The sequence below is a fragment of the Giraffa tippelskirchi genome, chromosome 5 (assembly GCF_054371585.1).
Source record: "Giraffa tippelskirchi isolate mGirTip1 chromosome 5, T2T-mGirTip1v1.2.pri, whole genome shotgun sequence".
In the NCBI taxonomy this organism is placed as follows: Eukaryota; Metazoa; Chordata; class Mammalia; order Artiodactyla; family Giraffidae; genus Giraffa; species Giraffa tippelskirchi.
The window spans coordinates 94585896-94599320 of NC_137279.1; the positions used below are offsets into that span (position 1 = coordinate 94585896).

A 13425-nucleotide genomic window follows, 5' to 3' on the forward strand; every position below is an offset into this window, starting at 1 on the left:
TAAATAGGTAATAGATTATGCAAAATAAAAAATATTATTCAAAAATAAAAATAAAAAAGCTCATTCTCACTTTCACCCAGCTCTTAGCTACATACATACACACACACACACCCCCCAACATGTAATAACTTTGCACTATTATATATCCTTCCAGAGTGTCCATGTAAATACAAGCAGCTATATTCCCTTTCGTTACACAGAAATACATATATGCATTAATTTCTAGCTTGCTTTTTACACATAAAATTATTATCTTAGAAAGATTTTCATATCATTTTGTGTTCTTTGTATATAGCTGCAAAGTATAGTGTTTCAGTGTACAGATTTATCGTGATTTATTTAACCAGCCCCAGTTAATGAATACTTGGATTGTTTCCAAACTTGGTATTATAACAAGGCCACAATGAATAACATATGTGCATTTAAAGTTTTGGTAAATTTTGCCAAATTTTCCTCCAGTGAAATTATACCAGTCTATGCTTCCACAAACGATATATAAAGAATGTCTGTTCCTCTACCTCATAAGCATTCTAAAAGACAAAAAATGGTATCTCCGTACAGTGCAAAGCCTAGTCCACACCAGGATATTTATTATTACTATTGACCACATTAATAGGTCAAAGGAGAAATACCACATGGTCATCTCCTGAGGTTCCGAAGAGACATATAATAAAATTAAGCATCCATTCAGATTAAGAAAGCAAGTTGTTAAGAAAGCAGAAATTATTGAATACATCCTTTGCATGGTAAAAAACATGTCTGAAGTCAAAAGCCAGCAGCTTAACGTTAAACCCAGAACTGTTCCCCATTAAAGTCAGGAAGAAGGTGTGGCTGCCAGTGTCATCACTATTTAATATCATTCCGGAATTCCTAGCTAATGCAAGCAGTTGAGAGAAAGAAGCAAGTGTAAAGAGAGGAAAGGGGAGGTAAAGTTACCACTATTTGTAGATGATTTGATAGTATGCCTGGAATATTCGTGAGAAAACTGAAGAAATACAGAGACGAAGCAGAATTTAGGAGAGCAGGGGACTGCAAAATGATGTGTAAGAGTCAAGAACTTTTCTTGTATATAGTAATAAGCAGTTAGAAAACGTAGTAGAAAATATCCTCTTTGCAACTTTAGCTGAAAAGATAAGTGACTCAGGCACATTCCTAATAGGGAATATGTGGGTTCCACATTAGATAAAATGCCAAAAACCTGGGGACCATCTCCCCTATCCAATTCACCCCCTTCGGCCAAACTCTCCTTGAAGAAAAGAAAAAAGAAGGTGTTAGTTGCTCAGTTGTGTCTGACTCTTTGCAGCCCCATGGACCATAGCCTGCCATGTTCCTCTGTCCATAGAATTCTCCAGACAAGAATACTGGAGTGGGTAGCCATTCCCTTCTCCAGGGGATTTTCCCAACCCAGTGATCGAATCCAGGTCTCCCACATTGCAGGCAGATTCTTTCATTTCTGAGCCACCAGGGAAGCTCTGTTTATTGTACCTACAATTTCTACCCCAAATCCCTTCCTCCTCTTTCTGCCTCCAGTGTCAATACTCTCTCAGCTAAGCCATTGTCTTCTCTTACCTAAACCAAGAAATAGTCTCCTGGTCTCTCTGTGTTTATTTACTCATTCGACAGATACCTATACAAGACATTGTATTTGTTAGAATGGGAATCAGATATCAATAATCATATAAAGAAATGCAAGATCTTGTATTTGATAGATTATAAAGAGCTCACACTGCATGATATGTTGGGAATCTACATGGCATGACTTGACTCAATACAGAGAGAGGAGAGGGTTTCCCTGAGAAGTGATGCATAAGCTGAGACCTTAGTACCCCCTGGTCTGCAGAGCTAGTAAAGGGCTGCAGGAAGGCCAGTGTGGGTGGAACAGAGAGCACAGGGGAGGCCTGATGCCAGATGAGACTGAAGGGGCAACCTTGTGAGCCATGTCATCCTCCTGCCTCAAAAGCAGTAGAGAGCCATTGAAGGGTTTCAAGTAAGGGAGATTCACTTGCCCCACACCCCAGACCTTTGCCCTCTCCATGGCATTTTAGCTACTATATTTTTATACTGCCTTTTCTTTCCTACTCTAAGAAAACTATTTCAGACCTTTGTCTTCAAATTTCCAACAAAACCCCTTTCTCGCTCTAAACTGATGATCTTACTTAATTGAGAAATTGTTGTTGTTGTTGTTCAGTCACTCAGTCATGTCTGACTCTTTGCGACCCCATGGACTGCAGCACACCAGGCTTCCCTGTCCTTGACCATCTCCCGGAGCTTACTCAAGCTCATGTCCATTGAGTTGGTGATGTCATCCAACCATCTCATCCTCTCTCATCCACTTCTCCTCCTGCCTTCAATCTTTTTCAGCATCAGGGTCTTCTCCAGTGAGTCAGCTCTTCGCATCAGGTGGCCAAAGTATTTTAGCTTCAGCTTCAGCATCAGCCCTTCGAATGAATATTTAGGATTGATTTCCTTTAGGATTGACTGGTTTGATCTCCTTACAGTCCAAGGGACTCTCAAGAGTCTTCTCCAACACCATAGTTTGAAAGCATCATTTATTTGGCAGTCAACCTTGTTTATGGTCCAGCTGCCACATCCATATATAACTACTGAAAAAACCATAGCTTTGAATAGGTGGACCTTTGTCGGCAAAGTAATGTCTCTGCTTTTTAATATGCTGTCTAGGTTGGACATAGCTTTTCTTCCAAGGAGCAAGTGTCTTTTAATTTCATGGCTGCAGTCATTGCAGTGATTTTAGAGCCCAAGAATATAGTCTGTCACTGTTTCCCCATCTGTTTGCCATGAAGTGATGGGACTGGATGCCATGATCTTAGTTTTTTGAATGTTGAATTTTAAGCCGGATTTTTCACTGTCCTCTTTCACCTTCATCAGGAAGCTCTTTAGTTCCTCTTCTCTTTTCTGCCATAAGGATGCTGTCATCTGCATATCTGAGGCTGTTGATATATCTCCCAGCAATCTTGATTCAAGCTTGTGTTTCATCCATCCGGAATTTTGCATGATATACTCTGCATATAAGTTAAAGCAGGGTGACAATATACAGTCTTGACATACTAACTCCTATCGCAGTTTTAAACCAGTCCATTGTTCCATGTCTGGGTCTAATTGTTTCTTGACCTATAAAACCTGTATGCAGGTAGGTAAGTATGGTGGTCTAGTATTCCCATCGCTTTAAGAATTTTCCACAAATTGTTGTGATCCACACAGTCAAAGGCTTTAGTGTAGTCAGTGAAGCAGAAGTAGATGTTTTTCTGGAATTCTCTTGCTCTTTTATAGTCCAGCGGATGTTGGCAATTTGATCTCTGGTTCTTCTGCCTTTTCTAAATCCAGCTTGAACATCTGCAGTTTCTCAGTTCACAGACTGTTGAAGCCTAGCTTGGAGGATTTTTTGCATTACTTTGCTAGCATGTGAAATGAGTCCAATTGTGCAGTAGTTTGAACATTCTTTGGCATTGCCCTTCTTTGGGATTGGAATGAAAACTGACCTTTTCCAGTCCTGTGGCCACTGCTGAGTTTGCTGGCATACTGAGTGCAGCACTTTAACAGCATCGTCTTTTAGGATTTGAAATAGCTCAACTGAAATTCCATCACCTCCACTAGCTTTGTTCATAGTGATACTTCCTAAGACCCACTTGACTTCGCACTCCAAGAATGGCTGGCTCTAGATGAGTGATCATACCTTCGTGGTTATCTGGGTCATTAAGATCTTTTTTGTATAGTTCTTCTGTGTATTCTTGCTGCCTTTTCTTATTAATCTTCTGCTTCCGTTAGGTCCATACCATTTTTATCTTTTATTGTGCCCATCTTTGCATGAAATGTTCCCTTGGTATCTCTAATTTTCTTGAAGAGATCTCTAGTCTTTCCCATTCTATTGTTTTCCTCTATTTCTTTGCATTGTTCACTTAGGAAGGCTTTCTTATTTCTGCTTGCTATTCTTTGGAACTCTGCATTCAAATGGGTATATCTTTCCTTTCCTCCTTTGCCTTTTGCTTCTCTTCTTTTTTCAGCTATTTGTAAGGCCTCCTCAGACAACCATTTTGCCTTTTTGCATTTCTTTTTACTCGGGGGTGGTTTTCATCACTGCCTCCTGTACATTGCTACAAAGCTCTGTCCATAGTTCTTCAGGCACTCTATCAGATCTAATCCCTTGAATCTATTTGTCACTCCCATTGTATAATTGTAAGGGATTTGGTTTAGATCATACCTGAATGGCCTAGTGGTTTTCCATACTTTTTTCAATTTAAGTCTGAATTTGGCAATAAGGAGTTCGTGCTCTGAGCCACAGTCAGCTCCTAGTCTTGTTTTTGCTGACTGTATAGAGCTTCTCCATCTTCAGCTGCAAAGAATATAATCAAGATGATTTCAGTATTGACCATCTGGTGATGTCCATGTGTAGAGTCATCTCTTGTGTTGTTGGAAGAGGGCGTTTGCTGTGACTGGTGCATTCTGTTGGCAAAACTCTGTTAGCCTTTGCCCTGCTTCATTTTGTACTCCAAAGCCAAACTTGCCCGTTACTCCAGGTATCTCTTGACTCCTGCTTCTGCATTCCAGTCCCCTATGATGAAAAGGACATCTTTTTTTGGTGTTAGTTCTAGAAGATCTTGTAGGTCTTCATAGAACCGTTCAACTCCAGCTTCTTTGGCATTAGTGTTGGGGTATAGACTTGGATTACTGTGATATGGTTTGCCTTGGAAACGAACAGAGATCATTCTGTCATTTTTGAGATTGCACCTAAGTACTGCATTTTGGACTCTTTTGTTGACTGTGAGGGCTGCTCCATTTCTTCTAAGTGATTCTTGCCCACAGTAGTAGATGTTAGCAGTAACAATCCTTACTTTCCCATCACCAAATCCACCTTCCTATGTGCATCTGCACATGACATCTGTACTGGTGTGCAGGAAGCATCCTCCTTCCATCCCGTGCCCTGGATCCCCTCCCCCTCATCCTGACCTTCCATTCTCTCACACTCTCGTTATCAATTGCTCCGGAGCTCTGTTGGATCATTCCCATTGGCCTGCACACATGCCTGTACCCATCTGCTAAAACCCTTCCCTTGACCCCACATCTCCCTCCAAATCTCATCTCTCTGCTCCCCTCACAGCCAGACCTCTCAATATAATTGTTTATACTCGGTGTCTTCATTGGCTTCACTTCCTTTACTCATTCCAGTTAGGCTTTTGTCCCCAGCATTCCACTAAAAGGCTAACCACTAGCCATATGTGGTTGCTGAGCACTTGAAATGTGGCTGTGTAACTGAGGAACTGAATTATCAGTTGTATTGAATTTTAATTAAAGTTAGCAGCCTCATGTGGCCAGTGGCTATCATATTGGACAGTGAAGCTCTAGTGGATCCTAATTGCACAACTAAGAAACTTTGTTCTGTATATTGTTGTTCAGTCACTAAGTCGTGTCCGACTCTGCAGCCCCATGGACTGCAGCATGCCAGGCTTCTCTGTCCTCCACTATCTCCCAGAGTTTGCTCACTTTCATGTCCATTGAATCGATGATGCTATCTAACTATCTCATCTTCTGCCGCCCCCTTCTCCTTTTGCCTTCAAACTTGTTTTTACGTGTACATAAGTACGTGTATATGTATGTACGTGTATCTCTTTGTGCCTAAGAGTTCATATTCTTTTCAAACACACAGAACACTTATGAAATTCTCCTGGATCCCTCAGGTCAAGATTCTACACAGTTTGGCCCCATCCCCTCTCTTCAGCATCTCTTCATGCCTCTGTGCTTTTCCTTCATAAACTTTAGCCCACTGGCTTGCACAAACTGGTCGGCATCATCAAAGAAAGGAGCAAAGGCATTCAGATGCTTATGGCAAGCAAGGAATAGTGAGAAGCTCAGTGTGGTTGACAGAAAGATGGATTCCTTTCACTGCCTTGAGCTGACTGATAAATCCTGATACTGAAACCTTTGTTATATGCAGTTAGATTATCCAAAAAGCTGGCTTTCCCTAAAGCAAGTTAGGATCTGGTTAAAAGCTGGGATCCTTGAAACCTTGTCTGGTAGCTACCCAAGCTGTTTTGCTCCATTACTTCCTTACTCTGTGTTTGTGGAGTTGCCTAGCCAGGAGGGGAGGGGAACCACAGGTCACTCCCCTCCCTGCCTAGCAGCGCTGCCTGCCTCCCTGCTCTACCTGTGCCCAAGGTACACTCCCCTCCCCCTTAGTCATCGCAAGGCCTCCGGGAATCTAAAGTGAAAGTGTAGTCGCTCAGTTGTGTCCAGCTGTTTGAGATCCCATGGACTGTAGCCCACCAGGCTCCTCTGTCCATGGGATTCTCCAGGCAAGAATACTAGAGTGGGTTGCCATTTCCTTCTCCAGGGGATCATCCAGACCCAAGGATCGAACCCGGATCTCCCGCATTGTGGGCAGACTGTTTATCGTCTGAGCCACAAGGGAATCCCCCAGGAATCTAAAAGTAACTCCTAATAAAGGTGTGGTTCCCTGGGCTAAGGCCAGCCTTGCTCTCAGATCTCTCCAGGTTAAGTCCTCTTGAGCTAATCAGGAAATGAATGAGGAAATAGAATCAGGTACTTAAAAAATCAGAGCATTAGAAACAGTGATTCAAGCAGGAAGAAAGTTATTCCCGTCTCATTTCTGCTTAAGTTAAAAAGGAAGTCCACATGTGATGTTAGTATTTCTTTAAAGCCTCTCTAATACTTACTCAATTTCCTTTATGATAAAGACAGGCTTAGAGCCTTTACAAGCCATAGTGTCTCGTCAGAATTTAATAACTTGATTTTATCCTGTTCAGTTTATTTATAGCCACCTTCCGTGTATGGCAAGTGATCCTGATTTTTCATTTACAGTAGTGATACAAAGTGTCCTTTTAAAATGTATTTACGTTAAAAAGAGTCAATTTAGAGAAAAATATTAAGTAAGTAATACTCAGGTGATACCTGGATATAGCGGAAACCATACTATGATTCAAGAATATTCAAAGTCTGGGAAGTGGTGCCTTAGGAACAGAGCTGTCAGGAGTGATGAGGCCACGTGTCGGCCAGTCTGGCCTCCCCTTGAGCAAAGCCAGCCCTTTTCTGGAGCAGCTGTCGGGGTCAGGTACTTGTCTTTATTCCCTGCTTCTCATCCCCAAGGTTCGTTTACCAAGCGAAAGTTGGGGGTCGCTGGTTCCCAGCCGTCTGCGCGCACAGCAAGAAGCAAGGCAAGCAGGAAGCTGCAGATGCGGCCCTCCGCGTTTTGATTGGGGAGGACGAGAAGGCAGAGCGCATGGGTTTCACAGAGGTAACCCCAGTGACAGGGGCCAGTCTCAGAAGAACTATGCTCCTCCTCTCAAGGTCCCCAGAAGCAAAGCGAAAGACAGTTAAGCCGTCTACTTTTGGTGCTATCTTTTTTTGGGGGTCCTGCTAACTCCTGTCTGGGTGGAGTCAGCTCTTAACTTGCTGTCATGTGAACTGTCCCTCGGCTTTAATATTAGCCTCCATAGAGCTGGGATGCTAGTGCAAGAGGGGGAAAAGGTGACCCACAAGTCGAGTAGTACTCGACCTCCCCGCCCAGTCTGAAACACGGTGGACACAGGCGAGGCTCTGTGGCCCTGACATGGCCTCCTGTCCCCACAGCTTCCTCTCACGGGCAGCACCTTCCACGACCAGATAGCCATGCTGAGCCACCGGTGTTTCAATGCCCTCACCAACAGTTTCCAGCCCTCCTTACTCGGCCGCAAGATCTTGGCTGCCATCATCATGAAGAAAGACTCTGACGACCTAGGTGTTGTGGTCAGCCTGGGGACAGGTAAGTGGGCTCTAAAATGTGTCCCCCCAGCTCTCCATGCCCTGTGGTGACTGCAGGCACCTCCTTATTCTCCTCTGTGGGTGAATTTAAGGCAGAGAGAAGACTCATCTTATGTTATATTTTAGCTACAGTTTATTCAAAGCAAGGAATGAATTCTCATATCCTAGGAAAAAGAATACAGGAGTCAGGATTGATAAATTGAGGCTATTTGTACCTTCACGCTTTGAGAACCAATAACCTGTATCCTATTCATCATTGTTTTCCTTTGGAAATTTCACATTTGCTTTTTTTTTTTTTTTAATTTATTTATTTTAATTGGAGTTTAATTACTTTACAATATTGTAGTGGCTTTTGCCATACATTGACATGAATCAGCCATGGGTTTACATGTGTTCCCCATCCTGAACCCCCCTCCCACCTCCCTCCCCATCCCATCCCTCTGGGTCATCCCAGTGCACCAGCCCCAAGCACCCTGTATCATGCGTCAAACCTGGACTGGCAATCTGTTTCACATATGATAATATACATGTTTCAGTGCTATTTCCTCAGATCATCCCACCCTCGCCTTCTCCCACAGAGTCCAAAAGACTGTTGTATACATCTGTGTCTCTTTTGCTGTCTCACATATAGGATTATCGTTACCATCTTTCTAAATTCCGTATATATGCGTTAGTATACTGTATTGGTGTTTTTCTTTCTGGCTTACTTCACTCTGTATAATAGCCTCCAGTTTCATCCACCTCAGTAGAACTGATTCAAATGTATTCTTTTTAATGGCTGAGTAACATTCCACTGTGTATATGTACCACAGCTTTCTTATCCATTTGTCTGCTGATGGGCATCTAGGTTGCTTCCATGTCCTGGCTATTATAAACAGTGCTGCGATGAACATTGGGGTATACATGTCTCTTTCAATTCTAGTTTCCTCAGTTTGTATGCCCAGCAGTGGGATTGCTGGGTCCCATTTGCTTTCAATGCCTTTCCAGGGAATCGCTGTGTGAAAGGAGATTCTCTGAGCCTAAAGGGAGAAACTGTCAATGACTGTCATGCAGAGATCATCTCCCGGAGAGGCTTCATCAGGTGAGCAAGATCGCAGGGTGTCGGGGCTCTGATACCACCTCCCAGGCAGGTCCTCAACCCTGCTGTGTCAGCCTTTGAACTTCTTACTGAATCAATCCCTCTGTGACATGGCTACATCCCTCTCCTTGGCCTGCTGTTGAAGAGCGCTGTCTCTTCCCTCTAACTCCACTTCAAGCCCCTTTTTAAAAAACACATGATGACCTCTTGATCTTCAGTGCTATGGGGATGAGGAGGCCTTCCGTCTCCATTTGAGGACCTACAAACAAACCCACTGTCCTGCCAGCTTTCCTCTCCAGTTCATCTTTAATTTATGAAGGGAAAGAAGCCACAGTCTCCTATAGTTCCTGAATCAATTTGTTCTGCCCTAAAATCCCTGTCGCTGCCAGAGCGAGAAGCTCTTGGCAGAATTGTAACTGACCTGAAAAGCTAACTTAACTGTAAGAAATGCTGAGGTCTCCCATGGAGAGTTTCCACCACCTCTTTCAACCTGAGAAACCGTGAAAGGTCTGCACTGTTAAGGCTTTTCCTTACTTGGGATCAGATTATAGAAGCAACCACTGTTCCCAGAATCAAAGCAGTCTTCTTAACCAGACTTTCTTCTTATAGGTTTCTCTACAGCGAGTTAATGAAATACAACCCCCAGACGGCGAAGGATAGTATATTTGAACCTGCTAAAGGAGGAGAAAAGCTTCAGATAAAAAAGAGTGTGTCATTCCATCTCTATATCAGGTCTGTACAGTCTCTGTTGTCACCAGAGCCAGCCCGCCAGCTTTCCAGGGCTGGGTGTCTGACTGCTCTCCTTGTCCATAATTCAGAGCTTGTTCAGTGGGCCATGCTCGACTCTTGTTTGAAGTCCACACCCCAGTGTGGAATGGCTCACGCTTCTGCCCACTCCAGTAGCCCGTGATAGGCTTCAGAAAAAAAAAAACAAAAAAAACCCCTTGTCTCTGCCACTGGAGCTGTTCTTGAGCCCCAGGAAACTGAAGAGATCCATGCGCAAGGTGGGTGTTAACAGACACCCCTGTCTTGCAGCACGGCCCCATGTGGGGATGGTGCCCTCTTTGACAAGTCCTGCAGCGACCGAGCTGTGGAGAGCACAGACTCCCGCCACTACCCTGTCTTCGAGAATCCCAAACAAGGCAAGCTCCGCACCAAGGTAGAGAACGGTGAGTAACACGTCCTCCATCTCCCACAGGAAGGCTCTGCAAAGCCCCAGGCCCATCACAGAGCCAGGGCACAGCTGCAGGGTTTTTGCTGTCAGTGGGTGGGATACCAGGGTCTTGTCTCCAGGGAGAGGGAAGATGTAGGTCGGGGAAGATCTATGGGAAGATTGCGATTCCATTTTGAATTAGGCGGCTGGGGGGATCTCTAGTCAAATAGGAGGCAGAGGTACCCATCTAGAGCTCAGAGGAAAGAGATGGCTGTAAATAAAAGTTTGGGAGTTATCCTCCTACGGTTGATCTTTATGGCCATGGAAGTGGATGGGCTCACCTCAGGGAAGGTTGGACAAAATGGAAAGAAAACGGTGCAGAACAAGCCTGAGGCATTGACAGGAGGACTCCGCACGCCCGCTTCCCTCCTGCCTAGTTGGCTGCTGATTCTACACCTTGTCTGCCAGCTCCTCCTCTTCTACTGTCCCCCCATGTCTCCTCACCGTCTCTTCACATCCACTCCATTCCCTTCATGCCATCCTTCTGCAGTCATCATAGTGACCCTCAAACAGAGGTCATGTCGCTTCCCTGCTCAAAACCCTGAAGTCTGAACACAGAGCTCCCATATGACCTGGCAGTTCACTCCTAGGAACATCCCCAAGAGAAATGAAAATATATCCACACAAAAACTAACACAGACCCAGCTACCCCTTCTGTCGCCATTGCCACTCTTGGGGCTGAGGAGGCTCCAGGCTGCTGCATCATTACTGCATTTGCTGTGCTGGCCCTGTGCTTTTACAGCCCTGAAGAGTCTGCTTTTTTCCCTCTCATTTTTTTCCCCCTGCAGTAATAAATCCCATTATGGAGACCCAGGGAGAAAAAACTTAACACAGAATGTTCATAGCAGCAATGTTCATAATAGCCCAAAATTAGAGACAACCCCAGTGTCCATCAACTGATGAATGGATAAACAAAATGAAGTATATCCATAAAATGGGATATCATTTGATACATGCCACAACACGAGGGAACCTAGAAAACTGTTAAGAAGGGAAAGAAACCAATCACAAAAGATTTTGTATTATGTGGCTCCCATGTTTTCATTTACTTGAAATGTCTAGAATAGGAAAGTCCATAAAGAAGGAAAGTAAATTAGGGGCCAGCTGGGCCAGCGGTGGAAGGGGCTGGAGGGAAATGGGGCGTGACTGCTAATGGATAGGAGGCTTCCTTGGAGGGTGATGAGATGTTCTCACATTGATTGTGGTGATGGCTGCACAAGTCTGTGAACACACTAAAAATTATTATATACTGTAAATGGGTGGATTGAATCTCATTAAAGTTCACTAAAAACAAAAATCCCACCACCCTGTTGTGGTTTCCCACCGCTCTTTACACGAAAGCAAACCCTGCCACTTCAGCCATACTGGTTCTTTGTCAGGTCCCTCAACAGCTAAATCCTCTGCTGCCTCAGAGCCTTTGCTTTTGCTGAACTCTGTGACTGAAACACTCTTTCTCAGCTGTTTCTTCTCTTCCTTCGTGTCTCAGCCCCCCGACAGTCCTGTCCCAGGAGATTCCCTGACCTGTCCATTATACCTCCCTCAAACCATCTACAATCCTTACATGTGTATTGGCTTACCTGTTTAGTGTCTGTTCCCTTTCTGCTCCCTCACTCCCATAAACCTTCTAGGAACGCAAGGATCTGATTTGGTTTTGCTCACCATTGCCTCCTAGCACCAAGCCTAGTGCCCAGCACAAAGTAGCTGCTGTGAAATATTCAAAGAAAAATGAGTGAGAAGCCTCTGGCCCAAGTCTAAGGAGCAGCAAATGCCACGCCAAGGAGAGGCCTGGTCCAGCGGCCCTTGCAGGTCTAACCCAAGTCTCTCATCCAGGGGAAGGCACGATCCCAGTGGAGTCCAGTGACATTGTGCCCACATGGGACGGCATTCGGCTGGGGGAGAGACTCCGCACCATGTCCTGCAGCGACAAAATCCTGCGCTGGAACGTGCTGGGCCTGCAGGGGGCACTGTTGACCCACTTCCTGCAGCCTGTGTATCTCAAATCCGTCACTCTGGGTAAGGACCTGTCTTGGGAGCTGGAACCGGACTGTCATCCTGGTTCCCAGATCCCAGCAAACCACACACTTCGTTGCCAGGTGTTAACATGATGTCTCCCCTTTTCAAAGTGTGCTCGATTCGGTGGTTTAGTAATTGATTCTGAGTGTCCCATCTGCTGTAATGGGAAAATTGGTTTAGGCAGCAGTCTCAGTAACGACATGCCAGCCAAGTCTTTCAAGGTGAGTTAGAGAAACACAGCAGCTTAAAACATCTTAGTACCATCTTAGTGTCCTTGCCCTCTCAGCACTTGGCCTTACCTGGAACCTTACATATTGTGCTTAACTGATGATCCCTGTGTATCCTGGGCAGCCACAGTCAGCAGGTGCTCCCTGCCTAGGGAGCTGATGCTGTCTGTGCCCTCACCCTCCCCACATGCCTCTGTTGCTTCATGGCACTTGGGATAATCAGGTGTGTGCGTTTCTTTTTGTACCCAGGTTACCTTTTCAGCCAGGGGCACCTGACCCGTGCCATTTGCTGTCGTGTGACAAGAGACGGAAGTGCGTTTGAGGATGGACTCCGACATCCCTTTATTGTCAACCACCCCAAGGTGCGATAACCCAATCCATTTTTCCCTTGATGTTTTCTCCTTTTCAAGTAATCCTGTCAGCAGAGCAGAAATGTACAGTGTGGGCAAGGGGAGCCTTAGTTGGTTTCCCTCGAACTTAGCCTTCCCTCCTTTTGTATGCTAAGGGCTTTCCTTCTTTGGGGGCTTCCCCGATGGCTAAGACAGGAAAAAATCTGCCTGTAAAGCAGGAGACCTGGGCTTGATCCCTGGGTTGGGAAGATCCCCTGGAGGAGGAAATGCAACCCACTCCAGTATTCTTGCCTGGAGAATCCCATGGACTGAGGAGCCTGGCGGGCTACAATCCTTGGGGGCACAAAGAGTCATACGTAACTGAGTGATTAACACTCACTTTTTTCCTTCTTTTAGTTTGGAATTCATTTGAATTGAGGTGGGGTTAGTACATCTGAGTCTTAGCCAAACAGAATCATAAACAAGGGGGAAAGATTGTGACCCATCCTCCCTCTTTCCTGTGAGTCTTGAGTCCCTGCTTCAGAAGCTTTTCCCTGAAAGTTTCCATCTTCCTCCCCTTGCTCCTGGAATTCCTAGGTTGGCCGAGTCAGCGTATACGATTCCAAAAGGCAGTCTGGGAAGACCAAGGAGACAAGTGTCAACTGGTGTTTGGCTGATGGCTACGACCTAGAAATCCTGGATGGGACCAGAGGGACCGTGGATGGGTAAGGAACTCTGGGCGCAGCCACACGGCCAGGCATGCTGGCCAGACTGCCGGGGGCGCCACATTGTCAG

General features: G+C 45.1%; 1 protein-coding gene across 8 annotated transcripts in view; it reads left to right on the forward strand.

The window, feature by feature from the left end:
• The window catches only part of ADAR (adenosine deaminase RNA specific), a 56511-nt gene that overhangs the window by 40174 nt on the left and 2912 nt on the right, over positions 1-13425 (forward strand). For 5 of the 8 annotated variants that reach the window (XM_081494659.1, XM_081494654.1, XM_081494653.1 and 2 more), the window contains 8 exons: positions 7117-7342; positions 7600-7771; positions 8758-8851; positions 9458-9580; positions 9884-10017; positions 11892-12074; positions 12551-12663; positions 13228-13355. In XM_081494659.1, the coding sequence (XP_081350785.1) occupies positions 7117-7342; positions 7600-7771; positions 8758-8851; positions 9458-9580; positions 9884-10017; positions 11892-12074; positions 12551-12663; positions 13228-13355 (1173 nt within the window). The remainder of the gene's footprint in view (positions 1-7116; positions 7343-7599; positions 7772-8757; positions 8852-9457; positions 9581-9883; positions 10018-11891; positions 12075-12550; positions 12664-13227; positions 13356-13425) is intronic. The other 3 variants (XM_081494656.1, XM_081494655.1, XM_081494657.1) reach the window with 1 other exon arrangement.